Raw genomic sequence first — 22,329 nt, 5'->3', positions numbered from 1 at the left:
ATGCGCCGAAGGGCCGATGTGATCTCGCGCATGTGCGGGGGGTTCTCTTCGCTGCGCTGGCCATGGCGAAGCCCTACAAGGGCCGGCGCGAAAGGAGTGCCCCCACAGAACAAGCCCGCCTGCAGATTGGTGGGCCAGGCCACCGTGTGGGCCCTCCCCGGGGTCGGATCTCCCTGTGCCCCCCCTCCCCCGCCCTGAGGACCACCCCCGCCGACTTACCTGGCAGGTCCCGCTGGTACGTGAGTTGAGTGATTCACTCTGGTGGGACTGGCCAAAAATGGACGGCCGCTCGGCCCATTGGGGCCCGGAGAATTGCCGGTGGGGGCGCTGCCAACAGCCCCCGAGTGGCATGGTGGGAATCCCACCCCTGTCTGAAAAACAGCGCCAGAGAATCCCGCCCCTGAAGTGAGACACTGCCACACGGAATGGCAACCCCCCTACCCAGCCCCCGCCCCTGGAGAGGAAACAACAAAATACTCACTTTTCCCCAAATTCAGCTTATACCCTGAAAACATCCCAAATCTTTGAAGCAAACCCTCCACTGAGGAGCCCGGTTCCGAAATGTGCAACACCAAATCATCCGTGTACAAGGTCACCCTGTGTTCCACTCTCCCCCCTCACAATCCCCTTCCACAACTCTGAGCTCCTCAGCACAATGGCCAAGGGCTCTATCGCCAAATCAAACAGAAGGGGGGACATGGGGTACCCCTGCCTCGTTCCACAGTGTAATGAAAATACCGTGAATTCATCTAATTTGTGCGCACACTCACCATTGGTTCCTTATACAGCAACTGCACCCATGCCACAAACTTCGGTCCAATCCCAAACTCTCCAACACCGCAATCAGAAAAATCCACTCCACCCGATCAAACGCCTTCTCCGCATCTAATGTCACCACCATCTCCAACTCCGTTCCCTCTGCAGGAGAAAGCACCACATTCAGCAGCCGTCTCACATTGGATGAGAACTGTCTGCCCTGAACGATCCCTGTCTGATCCTCCCCAATCACCCTCAGAAGGCACACCTCCAACCTTAACGCCAGCACCGTTGCCAATATCATCGCATCCACATTCAGCAGAGATATGGACCTATAGACCCACACTCCACAGAGTCCTTATCCTTCTTTAGCAGCAATGAGATGGAGACCGACCCATAGTTTTCGGCAAGACCCCTCTGACCATCACGTCCTCGAACATTTCCACCAACAACAGCTCTAGTTTGTCCTTAAATTTATTGTAAAATTCAACCGGGAACCCATCCGGCCCCGCCGCCTTCCCCACTTGCATCTTCCCAATTGCCGCCTTTGGACTGTGGGAGGAGACTGGACCACCTGGAGGAAGCCCACACAGACACGGAGAGAATGTGCAGACTCCACACAGACAGTCAGGTTGGAATCAATCAACATCTATGTGCAAAAGATAAAATGCAACTTTGCCTCTTTTCCATTTAAGTAAGCGCATCACAGTGCATGGACATCAATTAACTGACCAGTGTATGAATGACTTATTAGATGTTTTGCCAACAGCAATCAAACAGATGTTGTCAGTAATTGGTTTTTTCTTGGAACATCATTATGCCTATCCGCCATGAATATCAATGGATCATTAACATTCGACTTACCTTATTTTTATCTTGCACAACTAGAACTTTACCAGTGGCTTCATCGAGCACTGCACCTACAAGATGGACAAGAAACAAAGATTGAATGGCTGCCCAGTCTGCAGCACAGATTTGTAGATCGCAGGAAATTAGTAGAAAAACAAAATCCCTGAAAACCACAAAATTACATAATATAAAAACTGAGTGTCCTTTTTATGAATTAATATCCTTTAGAGAACTGTTGCATTTCTGATGTTTTCTTACAATGTTTGTGGTTATTCTAACAATATTCTCTCTGTTTAATTGATGAGTCACCCCTTAAGAGAAATTTGAACAGAATCTGCTCCAGAAGTGAAATGAAAGGTGTGTCAACTTTAAAAGCTTAAAAACAAAATCCTTTAATAGTCAAAGGGAAGTACTGTGTTGCTGAAAAAAGAGACATGCTGTTGAAGCTTTTCATCTTGCACACATCAAGACAGATGAAAGGATGCCAAATTTCTAAGGGAGGAACAATTTATACGACATGGAAAAATGGTACTGATTGGTTGCCAAGTCGATTCTCACTGGTCGAAGCATTGACACGGAGAATGCACCAATGAAAGTCCAAAGATGTGCATATTAGGTGGCTTGGCCATGTTAAATTGCCCCATAGTGTCAAAGATGTGCAGGTTAGATGGATTGGCCATGGTCAGTGTGTGGGGTTTTGTAATAGGGCGAAGGAGTGGGCCATGGTTTAGTGATCTTTTGGAGGGTCGGTGAAACTCAATGACCCGGTGTATGAATTTTTGTAGCTTCTAGCAAGCATGAATGAGCCAAACCGTGAGCCTGACTGATAATCATAACTTGGTTGTTAGTATAATTCCTAGCACACTCGGGATTGTACAGCAAGTGCTGTCCAATCGCAGAATCACATCTAACGTTAAGGATCATGTTCTGAGTTTTGCAACTACGGGCTGGATAGAGTCAGTACTCTGCCAATTACAAACAGCCGAACGACATGCCCATTTGATACAATCTGTCAGCTGTTGTCTAAAATGTTAGACACTTTGACCAGTTTATATTAAAGCTAGTTTACCCAGGGGACCTTACTTACGATACGAACAAAGGACAAGATTGGATTTGTAGGTCTTCCGGTTGCGGCTATGCCTAGGTAGGTCGCACGTTCAGCAGCTCCCACCGGGAACGGACCTTTGGGCTCTTCAGAGGGGCCCCAATGGCAATTGTTCGCTACTCCCAGTGTGGGAAGGTGACAGCAAGGTTCCCCCCGACATTATATGGATTGGACCAGGAGTGGAGCGGTTAAAAAAGTGATCCTGGTGCAGCGGAAAGTGCGAGGGAGGAAAAGCAAGATGGCAACGGGTGGAGACCAAACAGCATGGGCGCAGTAGTCGCAGGAGCAGCAGGAATTCCTTAAACCCTGCTTTGCGGAGCTGAAGACAGAAATGCTGGCGCCAATGAAGGCGGCGATTGAGAAGCTTATGGAGACCCAGAAGGCCCAAGGGGCGGCGATCCAGGAGGTGCGGCAAAAAGCCTCGGAGAACGAGGATGAGATCTTGGGCCTGGCGGTGAAGGTGGAGGCGCACGAGGCGCTGCACAAGAGGTGGGCGGAAAGATTTGAGGACCTGGAGAATAGGTCGAGGAGGAAGAATCTTCGGATTCTGGGTCTCCCTGAAGGAGTGGATGGGGCATATATGAGCACGATGCTCAATTCGCTGATGGGCACGGGAGCTTTCCCGAGGCCCCTGGAGCTGGATGGGGCTCATCGGGTCCTGGCAAGGAGACCCAAAGCCAACGAGCCGCCAAGGGCTGTAGTGGTGAGGTTCCACCGCTTTATGGACAGGGAGTGTGTCCTGAGATGGGCCAAAAAAGAACGGAGCAGCAGGTGGGAGAACACGGAGATCCGTATTTACCAGGACTGGAGTGCGGAGGTGGCTAAGAAGAGAGCTGGTTTTAACCGGGCTAAGGCGGTTCTCTATCGGAAGGGGGTGAAGTTTGGGATGCTGCAGCCAGCGCGATTGTGGGTCACGTTCCAAGATCGGCACCACTATTTTGAAACGCCGGATGAGGCATGGAACTTTATCCACGCTGAAAAGTTGGACTCAAACTGAGGGTTTGCCGTGGGGGGCTGTTTACTGTGTTTACTGCATTTGGGGAATGTTCTTTTTGTTTCGGTGCTGGGTGGGGATGGGTGAATGGATTTGATGTGGGGGCTGTGGGAGAGTGTGGGCGTCGGTGTTGGAGGGGCAGGGTCCGCGGAGAAAGAGGGGGGGTGGAGGCCCGGGGATGGGGAGTTGGGGTAAGGCTGCAAAAAGGAGCTATGTCAGAGGGGGCGGGGCCGGCTCAGGCGGAAAGCGCGGACTTTTTCCCGCGCTGGGGAAGGATGGGGGCGGGGCCGGGAGGGAAGGGCAGTGCTGGAGAGAAGCGCACACTGACTGCCAAGGGCTGGGGGGATTCTCACACTGGGGGGTCGATGGAATGGCGGGAGAGGCCAGGGTCAGCAGGCGTCAGCTGACTTACGGGAGTGTCATGGGGGGAGCAAAATGGCTAGATGAGGATCTAGCGGGCTGTGGGGTGGGGGGGGGGAACTGGGTTGTTGCGGCATTGGCAAAAGGGGAGCTGGAAGTAGGAGAGTTGGTCGGGGCGAGGGTCCACTGCCTGGGGGACAGGAGGGTGCGGGAGGCGCAGGCACGTGGCTGGCCTAGAAAAGGAGATGGCTAGTTGGCAGGGGGGGTGGGAGGGGAGTAGCCCCCTGATCCGGCTGATAACTTGGAATGTGAGGGGCCTGAACGGGCCGGTCAAGAGGGCCCGGGTGTTCGCGCACTTAAAGGGACTGAAGGCAGACGTGGTTATGCTCCAGGAGACACATTTGAAGGTGGCAAATCAGATTAGGCTGAGAAAGGGATGGGTAGGGCAGGTCTTTCATTCAGGGCTGGATGCGAAGAACAGAGGGGTTGCAATACTGGTGGGGAAGTGGATGTCGTTCGAGGCACTGAATATTGTAGCGGATAATGGAGGTCGATATGTGATGGTGAGTGGTAGGTTGCCGGGGGTGCGGGTGGTACTGGTGAACGTATATGCCCCGAATTGAGATGATGCCGGATTTATGAAACGCATGTTGGGTCGGATTCCGAATCTGGAGGTAGGAAGCTTGATAATGGGGGGGGAGACTTTAACACGGTGCTGGACCCAGCACTGGACCGTTCTAGGTCCAGGACGGGTAAGAGGCCGGCTGCGGCCATGGTACTCAGGGGATTTATGAACCAGATGGGGGGAGTGGATCCATGGAGGTTTGCCAGGCCGCAGGCCAGGGAATTTTCCTTCTTTTGGATTGGATTGGATTTGTTTATTGTCACGTGTACCGAGGGACAGTGAAAAGTATTTTTCTGCGAGCAGCTCAACAGATCATTAAGTACATGAGAAGAAAAGGGAATAAAAAGAAAATACATAATAGGGCAACACAACATATACAATGTAACTACATAAGCACTGGCATCGGATGAAGCATACAGGGTGTAGTGTAAATGAAATCAGTCCATTAGAGGGTCATTTAGGAGTCTGGTGACAGTGGGGAAGAAGCTGTTTTTGAGTCTGTTCGTGCGTGTTCTCCGACTTCTGTATCTCCTGCCCGATGGAAGATGTTGGAAGAGTGAGTAAGCCGGGTGGGAGGGATCTTTGATTATACTGCCCACTTTCCCCAGGCAGCGGGAGGTGTAGATAAAGTCAATGGATGGGAGGCAGGTTCGTGTGATGGACTGGGCGGTGTTCACGACTCTCTGAAGTTTCTTGCGGTCCTGGGCCGAGCAGTTGCCATGCCAGGCTGTGATGCAGCCTGATAGGATGCTTTCTATGGTGCATCTGTAAAAGTTGGTAAGAGTCAATGTGGACATGCCGAATTTCCTTAGTTTCCTGAGGAAGTATAGGCGCTGTTGTGCTTTCTTGGTGGTAGCGTCGACGTGGGTGGACCAGGACAGATTTCTGGAGATGTGCACCCCTAGGAATTTGAAACAGCTAACCATCTCCACCTCGGCCCCGTTGATGCTGACAGGGGTGTGTACAGTACTTTGCTTCCTGAAGTCAATTACCAGCTCTTTAGTTTTGCTGGCATTGAGGGAGAGATTGTTGTCGCTACACCACTCCACGAGGTTCTCTATCTCCCTCCTGTATTCGGACTCATCGTTATTCAAGATCCGGCCCACGATGGTTGTATCGTCAGCAAACTTGTAGATGGAGTTGGAACCAAGTTTTGTCACGCAGTCGTGTGTGTACAGGAAGTAGAGTAGGGGGCTAAGTACGCAGCCTTGTGGGGCGCCGGTGTTGAGGACTATTGTGGAGGAGGTATTGTTGTTCATTCTTACTGATTGTGGTCTGTTGGTCAGAAAATCGAGGATCCAGTTGCAGAGTGGGGAGCCAAGTCCTAGGTTTTGGAGCTTTGATATGAGCTGGGATTATGGTGTTGAAGGCGGAGCTGTAGTCAATAAATAGGAGTCTAATGTAGGAGTCCTTGTTTTCGAGATGCTCTAGGGATGAGTGCAGGGCCAGGGAAATGGTGTCTGATGTGGACCGGTTGCAGCGGTATGCGTATTGCAGTGGATCAAGCCGTTCTGGGAGTATGGAGGTGATGCTACATGATCAACCTCTCGAAGCACTTCATTACCCACTTCTTTTCCCACGTTCATAGAGCCTACTCCCGATTGATTTTTTCATTTTGAGTAGGGCGCTAATCCCGAAAGTGGAGGGAACGGAATAGTCGGCCATAGCCATCTCGGACCACGCCCCGCATTGGGTGGAGCTGGAATTGGGGGAGGAGAGGGACCAGCGCCCGCTGTGGCGCCATGATGTGGGACTGTTGGCGGATGAGGGGGTGTATTGAAAGATACTTGGAGGCCAATGACAACGGAGAGGTGCAGGTGGGGGTAGTCTGGGAGGCGTTGAAGGCGGTGGTCAGGGGAGAGCTAATCTCCATTAGGGCCCACAGGGAGAAGAGAGGGAGGAGGGAGAGGGAGAGGTTGGTGGGGGAGATTTTAAGGGTGCAGAGGCCTCCGAGGAGGGGCTACTCAGGGAGCGACGGATTCGACCTGATGACTACGGGAAAAGCAGAGGCACGGTGGAGGAAAGCACAAGGGGCAGTTTATGAGTATGGGGAGAAGGCGAGTCGGATGCTGGTACATCGGCTTCGTAAGAGGGAGGCAGCGAGGGAGATTGGTGGAGTTAGGGATATAGGGGGGAATATGGTGCGGAGTGCGGTGAGAATAAACAAGGTATTTAGGGACTTCTATGGGGATCTGTACAGATCTGAGCCCCCAGCGGGGAGGAGGGGATGCGACGATTCCTAGATCAGCTGAGGTTCCCAAGGGTGGAGGAGGAGCAGGTGGCTGGTTTGGGGGCGCCGATTGGGCTGGAGGAGCTGGTTAAAGGATTGGGGAACATGCAGGCAGGAAAGGCCCTGGGGCCGGATGGGTTCCCAGTTGAATTTTATAGGAAATACGTGGACCTGCTGAGCCCGTTGCTAGTGAGGACTTTTAATAAAGGAGAGAGAGGAGGGGACCATGCCTCCGACAATGTCTAGGGCGCTGATTTCTTTGATCTTGAAGCGGGACAAGGATCCATTGCAATGTGGGTCGTATAGACCGATCTCGCTCCTCAATGTTGACGCTAAGTTGCTGGCGAAGGTGCTGGCTACGAGAATTGAGGACTGTGTCGCGGGGGTGATTCAGGAGGACCAGATGGGATTCGTGAAGGGTAGGCAGCTAAATACAAATGTGCGGAGACTCCTCAATGTGATTATGATGCCCTCGGTGGAGGGGGAAGTGGAGGAAGTGGCAGCTATGGACGCGGAGAAGGCCTTTGATCAGGTGGAGTGGGAGTATCTTTGGGAAGTGTTGCAGAGGTTTGGGTTCGGGGAGGGGTTCATCAGCTGGGTCAGACTGTTATATAGAGCCCCGGTGGCGAGTGTGGCTACAAACCGGCGGAGGTCGGAGTGCTTTCGGCTGTACCCCCTTGTTGTTTGCACTGGCAATTGAGCCGCTGGCCATGGCACTGAGAGAGTCCAGGAAATGAAGGGGATTGGTTTGGGGGGGAAGAGGAACACCGGGTGTCGTTGTATGCCGATGACCTGTTGTTGTATGTTGCGGATCCAGTGGAGGGGATGGCGGAGGTCATGCGGATCCTTAGGGAGTTTGGGGACTTTTCGGGGTATACACTCAACGTAGGGAAGAGTGAGCTCTTTGTGGTGCACTCAGTGGACCAGGGAAGGGGGATAGACGAGTTACCGTTGAAGAGGGCAGAAAGGAGCTTTTGGTACCTGGGGATCCAAATAGCTAGGAGTTGGGGGGCCCTGCACAAGCTTAATTTGACGCGGTTTGTGGAGCAGATGGAGGAGGATTTTAAAAGATGGGATATGCTGCCACTCTCACTGGCGGGTAGGGTGCAGTCGGTAAAAATGACGGTCCTTCCGAGGTTTCTCTTTGTGTTCCAGTGCCTTCCCATTTTGATCCCCAAGGCCTTTTTCAAACGGGTAAGCAGGAGCATCATGGGATTTGTGTGGGCGAATAAGACCCCGAGGGTAAAGAGGGTGTTTCTGGTGCGTAGCAGGGTTTGGGGGGGGGGGGGGGGCTGGCGCTGCCGAATCTGTGTGGCTATTATTGGGCAGCCAATGTGGCGATGATCCGTAAGTGGGTAATGGAGGGAGAGGGGGTGGCGTGGAAGAGGTTAGAGATGGCGTCCTGTGTGGGCATGAACCTGAGGGCGCTGGTGACGGCACCGCTGCCGCTCTCGCCGACAAGGTACACCACGAGTCCTTGGTGGCGGCGACGCTGAAGATCTGGGGGCAGTGGAGGTGACACAGGGGCGAGGTGGGGGCCTCGGTTTGGTCCCCGATTCGGGAGAACCATCGGTTCATCCCAGGAAGGATTGATGGGGGGTTTCGGAGCTGGCATCGGGCAGGGATTAGAAGAATGGGGGACCTGTTCATCGATGGGACGTTTGCGAGCCTAGGGGCGTTGAAGGAGAAGTTTGGGCTACCACCGGGAAACACTTTTAGGTACATGCAAGTGAGGGCGTTTGTAAGGCGGCAGGTGAGGGAATTCCCGCTGCTTCCGGCACGTGGGATTCAGGACAGGGTGATTTCGGGTGTATGGGTTGGAGAAGGCAAGGTTTCGGCGATTTATCAGGAGCTGAAGGAAGAGGAGGAGGCCTCGGTGGAGGAGTTAAAGGGCAAGTGGGAGGAGGAGCTTGGGGAGGAGATAGATGAGGGTCTGAGGGCTGATGCCCTGAGTAGGGTTAATTCTTCCTCCTCTTGCGCCAGGCTTAGCCTAATACAGTTCAAGGTTACTCACAGAGCGCATATGACAGGGGCGAGGTTAAGTAGGTTCTTTGGAGTGGAGGACAGATGTGGGAGGTGCTTGGGGAGCCCGGCAAATCACATCCATATGTTCTGGTCGTGCCCGGCACTAGATGGGTTTTAGAGGGGTTTTGCGAGGACTATGTCCAAGGTGGTGAATGCCCGGGTCAACCGAGCTGGGGATTCGCATTATTTGGGGTATCGGACGAGCCAGGAGTGCAGGAGGCGAAAGAGGCCGGTATTCTGGCCTTTGCGTCCCTGGTAGCCAGGCGGAGGATTTTGCTACTATGGAAGGATGCGAAGCCCCCTAGTGTGGAAGCTTCGATCAATGACATGGCAGGGTTCATCAAGCTGGAGAGGATAAAGTTTGCCTTGTGAGGGTCTGTGCAGGGGTTCCTCAGGCGGTGGCAACCGTTCCTAGACTATCTCGCGGAGCGTTAGGAGGAGGTCAGCAGCAGCAGCAGCAGCAGCACAGGGGCGGGGGTGGGGTTCTCTTGGGGTGGTGTTTGGGTTAAGGTGGGGTGTTTTTTTTTCCCTATTTGTGCTTTTTACTGTTATATGGGGGGTTACTGTATATGGGGGCATTGTGTTATTGTTGCGTTCTTTTTGTTGGGGGGGGGGTTTTGTTGAAAATTTGTTGAAAAACTTGTATAAATATATTTTTTCAAAAAAGATTGGATTTGTAGTGCAAAACGATTTTATTACAGAATCTTGTGATCCAAATTCTATTCGCAAAACTACTCAACACGCTTAAACAAACTTATCAATACTCCATTGTTCATCTGAAACTTTGATACTACCTATGTAGTTGAACTTTGCCATGCTGCTTGCAGGGTACGGTCTTCGCTGAGCTCTGTCGATTCTGATGACCTTGCCTCTGAACTCAGGGTCTTATTTGCAAAGGTTGGTCATGCACACCCTCTTCTGTCGTCGATGTGTCTTCTCTTCGCTGGGGTGCAGTCTTCACTTGGGGTGAAGTCTTTCTTTGGGGTGGTTTCCAGGTATATCTTCTTATATCGCCTCCCTCTTTTGCGCCTTTCTGGAAGGCTCTTTGGTTTCCAGCCAATGAGGTTACTGGGTTGGGGGGGAAGGGTGTTGCAGCATTCTGTGGGATTGTCGATTCCATATATGGAAGATGCCAGGAGCCCTCTTGGGGTCCATTCTCAGGGAACTTTCCATATATGGTGTTGAATCTGGCTGAGGTGCCTGCGAATCTGGTTGATACTTGCTAATACACAAAATAATGTCATTATTTGGTCAAGATCGAGCATCGGTCCCAGATTTCAGGACAAGTTTAGACTTGCCCTTGTTCGACTCTAACCAGTTCTGTGTTATTTGTCCTGTCCGAATTCCCATCAGGCCTGGCGGTTCAAGTTGTTGGCTGCTGTTTAACTTCAATTGTCCAAGTCTATATCTGGCCTCGCTTTTCAGGCTGTTGGCCATTTTGCCACACAGTCATGGGACATGCAGCCTATGTACCTGACATAGAACAGGCACTGAAATTCTTCAATCACATTTTTCACTTGTGTGGAGGGAAAACATCTTATTGGCTTGATGGCAGCTTCCTGTTAGTAGAAATACCACTCATGTGGCCACAACTTCAATTGTAAACTATTAGGCAGCATGGGCCCAGTAATGTCCCCATCTGACATCCAAACAAAATTACTTTCCAGCAAGATCTGCATTGTGATTACGAGTGGAACTCGGTTAAATTGGTTGGCTGGTGGCCAATGAATTGGCCAAAAGGCCATTTTCTGCCCGGTAACCGGCGGTGATTGGGTCCTGCCTGACTGGGATGATTTTCAGAGATCCAGGGCAAAGACAGTTTGGATCCTGGACGCTCAGAGGAAAGGATCTGATCTCATTTCTCTCTCTCTCCAGAAAAGCTGCTATATTTCTAAAACTGCAGAGACCTGAATGAATCTACAGCGAAAACCATTACAGACTCGGAGCAGAAAACCTTGAACTGAAAGCCTAAATTGAAGACAGGTGTGCGAGAAACAACCATCTGAAACCTTTACTATCATTATTATTTTTACACCCCTTTTCTCCCTTTTGTGTTTGTCTGTCTTGTGCGTGTGTGCAGAGGGTGGGGTGAGTTTAAGTGTGTGGGGGGGTTAGTAATTAGATAATAGCTAACCTGTTGTATTTGCTCCATATTCAATTATTAATAAACATAATTGCGTTTAAATTTACAAACATTGTGATTGTAGTTATTGGATAGCCAATTTTGGCCAAGACTTTGGGTGTTTTTCTAAGAATTATTTATTATTTTCAATTGTGTTGCGACTCTGGGTCAAGTGGGGCTGGAATTGATGCGCACTAGCCCGGGGGATCGTAACAAATGGTTATAACTAAATGGTCTCTATGACCTGAATTTGATCTTTGTTCTGAGAAACTGGTTGAAAGCTAATTGAGACTGCACATTTTTGAATTGATGTAACAGCAATATTTTCAATCAAGGCCCACTGAATGTCTGGACGAGCCTCCTACCCAAATGGGTATCATAGTTTCTGTACAATTGTTTACAGTATACCATGGATTTTAATCTCTGACTTCCCTTGAATAAAGTTTACAAATTTTCAGATATATGAATCAGTGAAGTGAACATAAATATGGCTCCAGATTGTACCATTTAGTATCAACATCATCGTGACAGGTGGTTTGATAGCACAGCCAATTTTTCAAAAGTGGAACATACATTTCACAGTCAGCGTTTATTTATGTTAAAACTGTTTCTACACCAAGTTTTTCATTTAATCATTGAATGATACAGCATAGAAAGATACCATTTGGTCCATCATGCTTTTGATTGCGTTTTCTTATGAACCATGCTCCCCTGCTCTTTCCACTATGAAGGATTTAGGTTATTCCGGACCTGATAATACTTTATTAATAACCTATGCTCTAAGTTAACCTACAAAAGAGGGAAATCTGTTTCTCTGCTGAGACTCAGAATAGATCTCACGAAGGGGGAATGCTTTTCTGGGTCTCAGACAGTTAAACAGGATTTCAGTTACTTTCTAATCGGAAAAGTTCAGATGCGTCACTCATAACTAAATCTTTACCTCTATCGTCGTGTGTCCTAGCCATTTGAGGCTTCCTAAATGAATGTCTAGGAGTTTAGACTTTGAGAGTGAGTCTACACAGCATAATTTTAATCAAAGTATTTTTATTATAAAAAATACTCCCGATAGATACAGAATTGCAGAGTTAAAAATATAAATCGTTAACAGTCTTTCTAGTTATCTGTTATTAATACAAAATCGTTAACAGTCCTATGTTATCTGCTAACATACTAACTTCTTTCAATAGAATGGGATATCTGAAACATGGAAAATCCTAAAGTATCTCCTATCAATTTCTTAATACATTTCTAAGAAGTTAAACAAAACCATACTTACACCACCTGAGGTTTTGTCTGACGAGACAAGCTTTTAAGAACAGAACTGACTCTCACCCCGATGTGGGTAACTTTCTGTTAAAATGCCTCTTTATATACATGAAAATTCCCTTATCGGTCAAGGACGGCATCTGTTATTCTGTCACTTATTGTTGCTTAATTACCTATAGCCAAATGGCTAATTAGATGTATTATAATTAATACATCTTTTAATGGGTGTAGGGTCTGTAAATGTCAGGTGTCCTAAGATATATTGGCAAGGGAGGGCCCGCATAGAGGCCTGTCTTTTTTCAGTATTGTCAGGTTCTTTAGCTACCAAAACAGACACTTTTGTGAGGGTGTTATTCTAAGTGTAAGAGTTATAGTTAGGGAAAGAGTTATGTATCGATTTATCTGGAGAATTCCCTGTCCTTATGTTTTGACTATCTATTAGGTGCAGGGAGTTATTGTCAAAGAATTTATGGTTTGTAAAAAGAACAGCCTTTCTTTGTACGTATTAATGAGTCTTTGGAACCAGCTCGAGTTTCTCTCATCAGGTGGTAACCTCTACCTGATCTTTAGCTGAAGTGGTTTTATTCCACAAAGAATTAAAATGCTGTTTGTATTAATGCCTTATTTTAAACCGAATTCTGCGGTGAACGTGATATTCATTACACCACATAAAACTATAAATTTCATCCCTTCCAAGTTTCAGGCAGTGCTGTGAAAAACAATGCTCCTAATGTTATAAAATCATAGAATGATTACAGTATAGAAACAGGCACATTGTGTCTGTTCCAGCTCCAAACGCGAGCAACTCACCGAGCCCTAGTCCTGTCTTTTCCCCATAACACTGCAATTTGTTCGCTTCGGATAATTATCCAATCTGCTTTGAAAGTCTCAAATAAATCTGCCTCCAACATACTCCAGCATTGCATGCAGGAACCTAACCACTTGCTGCATAAGCGCGCCGGCGGGGGCTGTTGGCAGCAGCCCCCCCGGCGATTCTCCGGGCCCCGATGGGCCGAATGGCCAACGAGTTTGGCCGAGTCCCGCTGGCGTGGGCATGCTCAGATCCCATATGGCGGGACCTGGAAGGTGAGTCTGCGGGGGCCGTCCTGGAAGGGGGGGGGGCATCCGACCCCAGGCGGGCCCCCACGGTGGCCTGGGCTGCGATCGGGGGACTGCCGATCGGCGGGCGGGCTGTTCCGTAGTGGTCTATTTTACTCCACGCCGGGCCCCAGTAGGGCTCCGCCATATTGCCTGGGGGCCGGCATGAAGAAGGGAACCCCCGCGCATGCACGGAAATACGCGGCTGTAGCGCGCAGGCGCAGAAATACGCATGGGCTGTTCCACGCCGGCTGGAGCTGTGGAGACCACTCCGGCGCCAACCTAGCCCCATAAGGAGGGGAGCATTCCCCATTATCGGGGACCGTTGATGCCGGAGTGGTTGGCGCCGCTTTTCACGGCGGCGTGGGGACATAGCCCCATTATTGGAGAATCCCGCCCAATATCTTTGATGCCTAAGTCCCTTATCCCTGGAACCATTCTCACAAATCTTTTCTGCAACTTTTCAGTTGCCTTCATATCCTTCTTAAAGTGTAGTGCCCACAACAGACCAAACCGGTGTTTTTTAAAGTTTCATCATTGCCTCCATGATTTTGTACTCTATACCTCTAATTAGAAACTGTTCCCTGCGAATGATTTGTGCATATAGCCTCAGGTCCCTTTGCTCCTGCAACCCATTAGTATTGCATCCTTTATTTTATATCATCTTCCTTCATCTCTCCAACAAAAATGTATTAACTTACACCTCCCTGCATTAAATGTCATCTGCCATCCATTCCATCATTTTCCTATGTCCTCTTGAAGTCAATCGTGGTCTTCTTCACAGTTCACAATAGTTCCAAGGTTTGTGTCGTGCATATATTTTAAAATTATGCCCTGCACACCCAATTCTTTTTTAAAAAAAATCTTTTTATTGCCATTTTCAAAATTATATACATTTCCGTTCGTTTTCATTTATTGTACAGTACCCAAAGGCTTCTTCTTAGGTATCTCTATTTCCAGTCTGTCGTCGTCTGGCTCAGCGTACAATCCTCTCTACCTCTTCCCCCCCCCCCCCCCCCCCGCAGCTCCCCCTTCCCTGACCCCCCCCCCTCTCCCCTTCTTCACTGCTGCCCCCCATTATTTTTTTCTTGCTGGGTTTTGCTACCTCACCTTGCTACCCGCCCCCCCCCCCCCCCTCCACGGTCCTCCCTCGCTTTCCTATTTCTGTCTTGTCCTGGCTATTCTCGCTGGCTACTGGCTATTTATTTATTTATGTGTTGGCCACAACCAGGTCTTGGAACAGTCGGGTGAATGGCTCCCATGTTTTGTGGAAGACCTCTTCCGACCCACGGATGGCGAATTTGATTATCTCCATTTGGAGAAATTCCGATAGGTCGGACAGCCAGTCTGTAGCTTGAGATGGTGCTGCTGATCGCCAACTGAGCAGGAGTCTACGGTGGGCGATCAGGGAGGCAAAGGAACGGGTGTCCGCCCTCCTCCCCATGACGAGATCTGGCTGGTCTGATACCCCGAAGATCGCCATTTTCGGGCATGGCTCCACCCTCACCCCGACCACTTTGATCATTGCCTCGAAGAAGGCTGTCCAGTACCAGTATCGTCTGAGGCAAGACCAGAACATATGGGCGTGGTTGGCTCGGCCTCCTTGGCACCGTTTACATCTATCCTCCACCTCTGGGTAGAACCTGCTCATTCGGGTTCTGGTCAAGTGGGCTCTAGGTACCACTTTTAGCTGCGTTAGGTTGAGCCTCGCGCATGTGGAGGTAGAGTTGACCCTGTGCAGTGCTTCGCTCCAGAATCCCCACCCTATTTCGAACCCCAAGTCTTCTTCCCATTTCCTCCTTGTCATGTCCAGTTCGGTGTCGGCCCTCTCTAGTAGTCATTCGTGCATGTCACTACAGTTCCCTCTGTCTAGGGTGTCTGCACTCAGTAGCTCTTCTAAAAGTGTCTGTCGTGGTGGTCGCGGGTATGTCCTTGTCGCCTTCCATCAGAAGTTTTTAAGCTGCAGGTATCTGAGTTTGTTGTCTTTAGCCAGTTGGAATCTCTGCGTCAGTTCTTCCAGTGTTGTGATCCTACCGTCAGTGTATAGGTCCCTGACTGTCAATGTCTCCCCGTCCTGTCTCCACCTTTTGAAGGTGGCGTTGGTGAGTGCTGGTGTGAAACTGTGGTTATTGTAGATGGGGGCTTTGTCGGACATTTCGGTCAGTCCGAATTCCTGCCGTAGTTAGTTCCACATCTGGAGGGTGGCTATCACCACGGGGCTGCTTGCGTGTTTCTTGGGTGGGGATGGGAGTGCTGCCGTGGCGAGAGCCCAGAGAGAGGTCCCCTTGCAGTAGGCCTCTTCCGCGCGCACCCACTCGGCTTCTGGCTCCTTTGTCCATCCCATCACTCTTTCCGCTGTCGCTGTCCAGTGGTAGAATTGTAGGTTTGGGAGGGCTAGCCCTCCCCTGGATTTTGTTTCCTGTAGGACCTTCTTTGTGATCCTAGCATTCTTTCTCCCCCATACAAACGCCATGATTAATGTGTCCAGTGAGTTGAAAAAGGCCTTGGGGATATAGATCGGAATGGATCTTAGTAGGAAGAGGTATCTGGGCAGTACGTTCAGTTTGATCGTCTGTACTCTCCCTGCCAGGAAGAGTGGGAGTGTGTTCCACCTCTGCAGGTCCTTTTTGACCTCCAATGTCCTGATAAATTCGGAGTTTGTGTCCTTCCCAAATGCAGTTCCTGGACTGCCTGGCCCAGCGCAGGATTATTTCCCGGTCCTGGTATCGGTGTACTTTGGCTATGATGGCCCTTGGTTGTTCCCCGGCTTTGGGTTTTGGTCACAGCGACCGGTGAGCCCTGTCCATTTCTGGTCACCCTTCCCACCAGGTTGCCCAGCATTTGGGCCACGTAGTTCGTGGGGTCACTGCCTTTGGTTCCTTCTAGTAGGCCCACAATCCGCAGGTTCTGCCTCCTTGACCGATCTTTCTGGTCCTCGACCTTCCCACTGAGGTTACCTTGCGTCGCAACCAGTCTCTCCACCTCCTTTTCCAGTTCCACAATCCGGTCACTTTGGTCGGTTGCGGATCTTTCAAGGTCTTTGATGGTGGCTTCCTGGGCCTCCAATTTCTTTTCGGCCCTGCTCAGAGAAATTTGTATTTGCACCAGAGTTTCAATAAACGCATCATACATCGCAGCCTGTATGTCTGTTTTGATTTCTTGACAGTGTTCTTTCATTGCCTCTGAGAGGGATGCTGCCATCCAGTTCCCTTCCGGTGAGGGCTGTTCCGTCCTTTTCGCTCCGGCAAACCTTGCGCTCCGCTGCGCCGTGTGCTTGTCCGCTCGTCCGATTGCCTCCGCACCAGACCCCTTCCACGTCTGGTCCCCGTGTGGCTTCTGCCCTGACCTATTCCCGTCATTTTATTTCTCCTTCTTTCGTCTCTCGTGTTCTTCACATTCGGGGAACATGTCGGTGGGAGCTTTGGTGAGTTTTTTTAAAAAAACAGGTGATCGTTTCACGGTGGTGTGGGCGGAGAGCGAGAAAAGAGAATAAAAAAGGGACCCCTCAGGGAGAGAGAGAGAGAGAAAAAAGAGCCCTCCTGCTCACCCAATTCTAAGGGTGGAATATAATGCTCACAGTGGTGTGCCCATCCACCAGCTGGGAGCCAGGGACAACCCAGCCGCGGTTATCCCACACTCCCCTTGAACTGATTTAGTGCCAATTGGGCACTTAACTGGTCAGAATCAGGATCCTTGTCGTTCTTATGGGAATTTCCCACCTCTGGGAGCTCCCGGGCCAACAAATGTCTTAACCCATGGATGGTTATTATGGGGCGGTCACCAAGAGGGGACAGGATTGAATACCTAGGATGTTATTGATTTCTCAATCTTAATCCACAATTTATAAGAATTAAATGTAGTTTGACTGGTAAAAGCAACTTCAAGTATCTCACCGAAAGAACCATTATCTGTCATGATGGACAGTGAGTCTCAGCAGGATATTCAGTTGCAGAGGTATCATAGCAATAAGGGGCGGGATTCTCCCCTACCCGGTGGGGCGGGGGGGTCCCGGCTGGACGGAGTGGCGTGAACCACTCCGGCGTTGGGCCGTCCCAAAGGTGCGGAATCCTCTGCATCTTTAGGGGCTGGGCCCGCACCTTTAGGGTCTAGGGCCGCCCCGGAGTGGTTCGCGCCCCGCCGGCTGGTGTGGAAGGCCTTTGGTGCCACGTCAGCCGGGGCCGAAGCGACTCCGCAGGCCGGCGCGAGTCCGCGCATGCGCGGGAGCGTCAGCGGCTGCTGATGTCATGCCCGCGCATGCGCAGGGGGGGGTTCACCTACGCGTCGGCCATGGCGGAGGCTGATGGTCGGCGCGTAGGAAAAGAGTGCCCCCACGGCACAGGCCCACCCGCGGATCGGTGGGCCCCGATCGCGGGCCAGGCCACCGTGGGGGCACCCCCCGGGGCCAGATCGCCCCGCGCCCCCCACCCCCCAGGACCCTTGAGCCCGCCCGCGCCGTCAGGTCCTGCCGGTAAGGGACCTGGTTCAATTTACACCGGCGGGACCGGCATAGAAGCAGCAGAACTTCGGCCTATCGCGGGCCGGAGAATCGCTGGGGCGGGGGCCGCTGACTGGAGCGGCGCGATTCCCGCCCCCGCCGAATCTCCGGTGCCGGAGAATTCGGCGGTCGGCGGGGCGGGATTCACGCCGATCCCCACCGATTCTCCGACCCGACGGGGGGTCGGAGAATCCCGCCCAAGAACTTTAATTTGCATTGAACATTTAACAAAGAACAAAGAAAAGTACAGCACAGGAACAGGCCCTTCGATCCTCCAAGCCTGTGCCGACCATGACAAATCTTCTGCCCTTACTTGGTCTGTATCCCTCTAGTTCCTTCCTATTCATGAATCCATCCAGATTCCTCTTAAATGTTGCTAATGTACCTGCTTCCACCACATCCTCTGGCAGCGCGTTCCAGGCACCTACCACTCGCTGCATGAAAAACTTAACCCGCACATCTCCCTTAAACTTTCCTCCTCTCACCTTGCACCTGTGCCCCTTTGTAATTGACAGTTCCACCATTGGAAAAGGCCTCTGACAATCCACCCTGTCTATGCCTCTCATAATTTTGTAGACCTCTATCAGGTCTCCCCTCAGCCTCCCATCTTTCCAGTGAAAATAATCCTAGTTTATTCAACCTCTCCTCATAGCCAACATCCTCGAGACCAGGCAACACCTTGGTGAACCTTCTTTGCACTCTCTCCAAAACTTCCACGTCCTTCTGATAATGTGGTGACCAGAACTGCACGCAATACTCCAAATGTTGTCTAACCAAGGTTTCATATAGCTGCAAAATGATTTCCCAACTCCTGTACTCAAAGTTCTGGCTGATGAAGGCAAGCATGCCACATGCCTTCTTAATCACCTTTGTTTGTGTTGCCACTTTAGGGAACTGTGGACCTGCACGCCCAGATCCCTCTGTGTGTTAATGTTCCTAAGTGTTCTCCATTTACATTATAATTCATACCTAGATTTGATCCTCCAAAATGCATCACCTCGCATTTGTCCAGATTAAACTCCATCTGCCATTGCTGTGCCCAAGTCTCCAGTCTGTGTATATCCTGTTGTATCTGACAATCCTCGGCACGATCGGCAACTCCGCCAATCTTCATGTCATCCGCAAATCTACTCATCAGAACACCCACATTTTCCTACGGATCATTTATATATACTACAAACAACAGAGTTCCCAGCACTGACCCTGAGGAACACCACGAGCTACAGATCTCCATTCTGAAAAACACCCTCCACCGCTACTCGCTGTCTTCTATAACCAAGCCAGTTCAGTGTCCATCTAGCCAGCCTATCCCAAAACCCATGTGATGTTAGTTTTTGTACCAGTCTGCCACTTAAGATCGTAAAACATTCCAAGGTGCTTCATAAGAACGTAATCAAACAAAAATGGACAATAAGTCAAAAAAAAGAGTGATCAGGACAACTGACTAAAAGTTAGGATATGCTTTAAGGGCAGTCTTTTTGTTAGCGTATTTTTGCACCCACACTATGTTTTATATTTTGTGGAATAGTGGGGGAAGTGGTGAAAGGATTCCTGAGATGATTGTCAGCCCGTTGAACCATGTTGAATGCTCCTTCTGTGCCCAACAAGTCCTTGAATTGGATTCAAACCCAGACCTTCTGGTCCAGCAGTAGAGACACTATCACTGCACCACAAGGCCTCCTGAAGGAGAGGAGAAAAAAGTGGAGAGTCAGAGAAGTTTAGGACGAAATTCCAGAGCTTACGGCCTAAACGTCTTAATGCAAGGTCACTAGTGGTGTATTGAAAGAAGTGGGGATAGTTGGATGATATCCAAGTTCTCAGAGAATTGCAGGGTTGGTGGTAATTAGAGATAGGAAAGGGTAACAACAGGCCAAGTACGACCCTTACTAATTACCAGACATGTAAAATTTTCAGCATACATTAAGAGATACTCATCCTTTGACTTGGGGGATTGGGATCGTGGAGCTGTTGGGAGGGGGTGGGGGGCGGGATGCTGCTTTGCTGACAGAAAGGAGCCAACTTGGGGGAACAGATGGAGAGTGGGGGGGCCTCCAATGGGAGGGCTCGAGTAAGCGGGGGACGCGGGCTCGTAGCCGAAAAAGGGGGATGGCTAATCGTCAGGGGAGGGGCGGGGCGGGGGGGGGGTGGTTAACCCCCCATCCAGGCTGATCACGTGGAATGTGAGGGGTCTGAATGGACCGGTCAAGAGGGCTCGCGTGTTCTCGCACCAAAGGGGTTAAAGGCAGACGTAGCCATGCTGCAGGAGATGCACCTAAAACTCGCAGATCAAACAAGATTGAGAAAGGGGTGAGTGGGCCAGGTGTTCCATTCGGGGCTGGATTCAAAGACCAGAGTGGTAGCAATTCTGGTCAGCAAATGGGTGGCATTCGAGGCAGGGAGTATTGTGGCTGATAAAGGAGGCAGATACATAATGGTGAGTGGGAAGCTGCAGAGGACCCGGGTGATGTTAGTGAACGTCTACGCCCCGAACTGGGTGACGTGGAATTCATGAGATGCATGCTGGGTAAAATTCCAGACTTAGACTCACACAATTTGATCATGGGGGTGATTACAGTCATTGACCCTGTATTGGACCGGTCAAAGCCCAGGTCGGGAAAGCGACCAGCGGCGGCTAAGGAACTGAGGGGTTTCATGGAACAGGTGGGGGGCGTAGACCCATGGAGGTTCGCTCAGCCGAGGGTGAAGGAGTTCTCTTTTTTCTCTCACGTCCACAAAGTGTATTCCCGTATAGATTTCTTTGTTGTGAGCAGGGCGTTAATCCCAAGGGTGGAGGGGACGGAATACACGGCCATTGCAGTCTCTGATCTTGCTCCGCACTGGGTGGATTTGCGATTTGGTGAAGAGAGCGGACAGCGCCCATTATGGAGGCTAGATGTGGGACTGCTAGCGGATGACGAGGTTTGTGGGCGGATAAAGAGGAACATTCAAAACTACTTGGAAACTAATGATACGGTAGAGGTAACGGCGACTACGGTTTGGGAGGCTCTGAAGGCAGTTATTAGAGGGAGTTGATCTCTATCAGATCCCATTGGGAGAAGAAAGAAAGAGCGGAGAGAGAGAGGCTAGTTGAGGAGATACTCAGAGTAGACAGGAGTTACGCGGAGACCCCCGAGACGGGGCTACTGAAAGAGCGCCGGAGACTGCAGGCGGAATTTGATCTGTTGACTACAGGGAAAGCAGTAGCACAGCTGAGGAAGGTAAAAGGGTCTGTCTATGAATATGGGGAGAAAGCGAGTAGAATGCTGGCGCACCAACTTCGTAGGAGAGAGGCAGACAGAGAAATTGGGGAAGTTCAGGATAACGAAGGTAACACGGTCTTGGACCCAGAGGGGGTGAACAAAGTCTTTAGGGTGTTTTATGGTAAATTGTATGAGTCAGAACCCCCGGAGGGAGGGGAAGAGATGAGGCAATTGTTTGACCAGTTGAGGTTTCCAAAGGTGGAAGAGGATCTGGTGGAAGGACTGGGGGCCCCAATAGAGTTGGAGGAGATTGTTAAGGGTCTAGGGAGCATGCAGTCGGGCAAGGCCCCGGGGCCGGACGGCTATCCTGTAGAATTCTACAAGAAGTTTTCGGAACTGTTGAGTCCACTCCTGCTAAGGACCTTCAATGAGGCTAAAGAAAGAGGGACCCCTCCCCAACAATGTCACAGGCTTCGATTTCACTCATCCTCAAACAGCAGAAAGATCCGCTATAATGTGGATCCTATAGACCGATATCGCTCTTGAACGTGGACGCCAAATTGCTGGCCAAGATTTTGTCCGCTAGAATTGAGGACTGTGTCCCAGGGGTGATAGGGGAGGATCGGACAGGCTTCGTTAAGGGCAGGCAATTGAACTCCAATGTACGGAGGCTCCTAAACATGATGAGGATGCCCTCAGAAGGAGGGGAGGCAGAAGTAGTGGCTGCGATGGATGCAGAGAAAGCCTTTTACCGGGTGGAATGGGAGTACCTGTGGGAAACGCTAAGAAGATTTGGATTTGGTGAGGGATTCATAGAGTGGGTCCAGCTACTTTATCAGGCCCCCGTAGCAAGTGTATGCACGAACCGGGTGAGGTCGGAATACTTTAGGCTCCATCGAGGGACGAGGCAGGGGTGCCCCCTCTCCCCATCATTATTTGCCCTTGCAATAGAGCCATTGGCCACAGCGCTGCGGGCTTCAAAGAACTGGCAAGGGTTGGTTCGGGGGGGGGGGGGGGGGGGGGGGGGGGGGGCATCGGGTCTCGCTCTATGCGGATGATCTGCTCCTGTACATTTCGGACCAACTAGAGGGGATGGGGGAGGACATGCAGATTTTGTGGGACTTCGGCAATTTTTCAGGGTACAATTTAAACGAGAAGAAAAGCGAGATGTTCGTGATCCAGGCTAAAGGGCAGGAGAAGAGAC

The 22,329-nt window shown here is 50.6% G+C and overlaps 1 protein-coding gene across 3 annotated transcripts in view; it reads right to left on the bottom strand.

Moving 5' to 3' along the window:
- nudt6 (nudix (nucleoside diphosphate linked moiety X)-type motif 6) overlaps positions 1 to 22,329 on the bottom strand; it is a 182,765-nt gene that overhangs the window by 61,701 nt on the left and 98,735 nt on the right. For 2 of the 3 annotated variants that reach the window (XM_072495698.1, XM_072495699.1), the window contains exon 3: positions 1,621 to 1,676. In XM_072495698.1, coding sequence (XP_072351799.1) covers positions 1,621 to 1,676 — 56 coding nt within the window. Of the gene's footprint in view, positions 1 to 770; positions 869 to 1,620; positions 1,677 to 22,329 lie in introns of those variants that run through there. The other variant, XM_072495700.1, reaches the window with a different exon arrangement.

Source organism: Scyliorhinus torazame, chromosome 3 (genome assembly GCF_047496885.1).
Source record: "Scyliorhinus torazame isolate Kashiwa2021f chromosome 3, sScyTor2.1, whole genome shotgun sequence".
NCBI classification, from domain to species: domain Eukaryota; kingdom Metazoa; phylum Chordata; class Chondrichthyes; order Carcharhiniformes; family Scyliorhinidae; genus Scyliorhinus; species Scyliorhinus torazame.
The sequence above is the reverse complement of the archived record's forward strand: the minus strand, read 5'-3'. Positions and strand labels throughout refer to the sequence as shown.